Source organism: Penaeus monodon, chromosome 28 (assembly GCF_015228065.2).
Source record: "Penaeus monodon isolate SGIC_2016 chromosome 28, NSTDA_Pmon_1, whole genome shotgun sequence".
NCBI classification, from domain to species: Eukaryota; Metazoa; Arthropoda; class Malacostraca; order Decapoda; family Penaeidae; genus Penaeus; species Penaeus monodon.
In genome coordinates, this window is record NC_051413.1 from 13662632 (window position 1) to 13663145 (window position 514).

General features: G+C 46.5%; 1 protein-coding gene across 1 annotated transcript in view; it reads left to right on the forward strand.

Moving 5' to 3' along the window:
• The first annotated feature begins 187 nt into the window (after nt 1-187).
• LOC119591046 (loricrin-like) overlaps nt 188-514 on the forward strand; it is a 4120-nt gene continuing 3793 nt past the window's right edge. The window contains exons 1-2 of the mRNA XM_037939773.1: nt 188-193; nt 330-506. Coding sequence (XP_037795701.1) covers nt 188-193; nt 330-506 — 183 coding nt within the window. The remainder of the gene's footprint in view (nt 194-329; nt 507-514) is intronic.

Here is a 514-nt window from a genome sequence, read left to right on the forward strand (position 1 = left end):
GAGCAGGGAAATTTTCGCCCGCAGAGAACTTTTAAAAAATGGCGCTTGTGTGTATGTGTGCGTGTCCATATCCACAGATAACAGTGACCACTGTCATCTAAAACAATGCTGCTTGACCTTAAAACGAAAATCACTGTGTATATAAGATCACCTTCTTTGCGCTACCTCAGTATCATCTCTCATATTCATGATGGTAAGACCTCTGTGGCAGAGTGAATATTGATTTCAATTCTTGCTAAATTTTCACCTTTAGTATGTCATGCATACAGATTGGTAAAAGTATTCTCATATTGCTGATCAGGCAATGCAAGATAACTTGTTGCTTTCAGAGACGGAGTGTGTTGGTGGTGTTGGGCTTGCTCGTCGGTTCGGCCTACAGCAGTTGCCTCGGCGGAGGCTGTGGCGGAGGATCCTCTGGTGGCATCAGCCGCTCCTACGGAGGACCAACCAATAGCTTCGGAAGTTCCGGAGGAGGCGGATCCTTCGGAGGAGGATCCTTCGTGGGAGTATCATT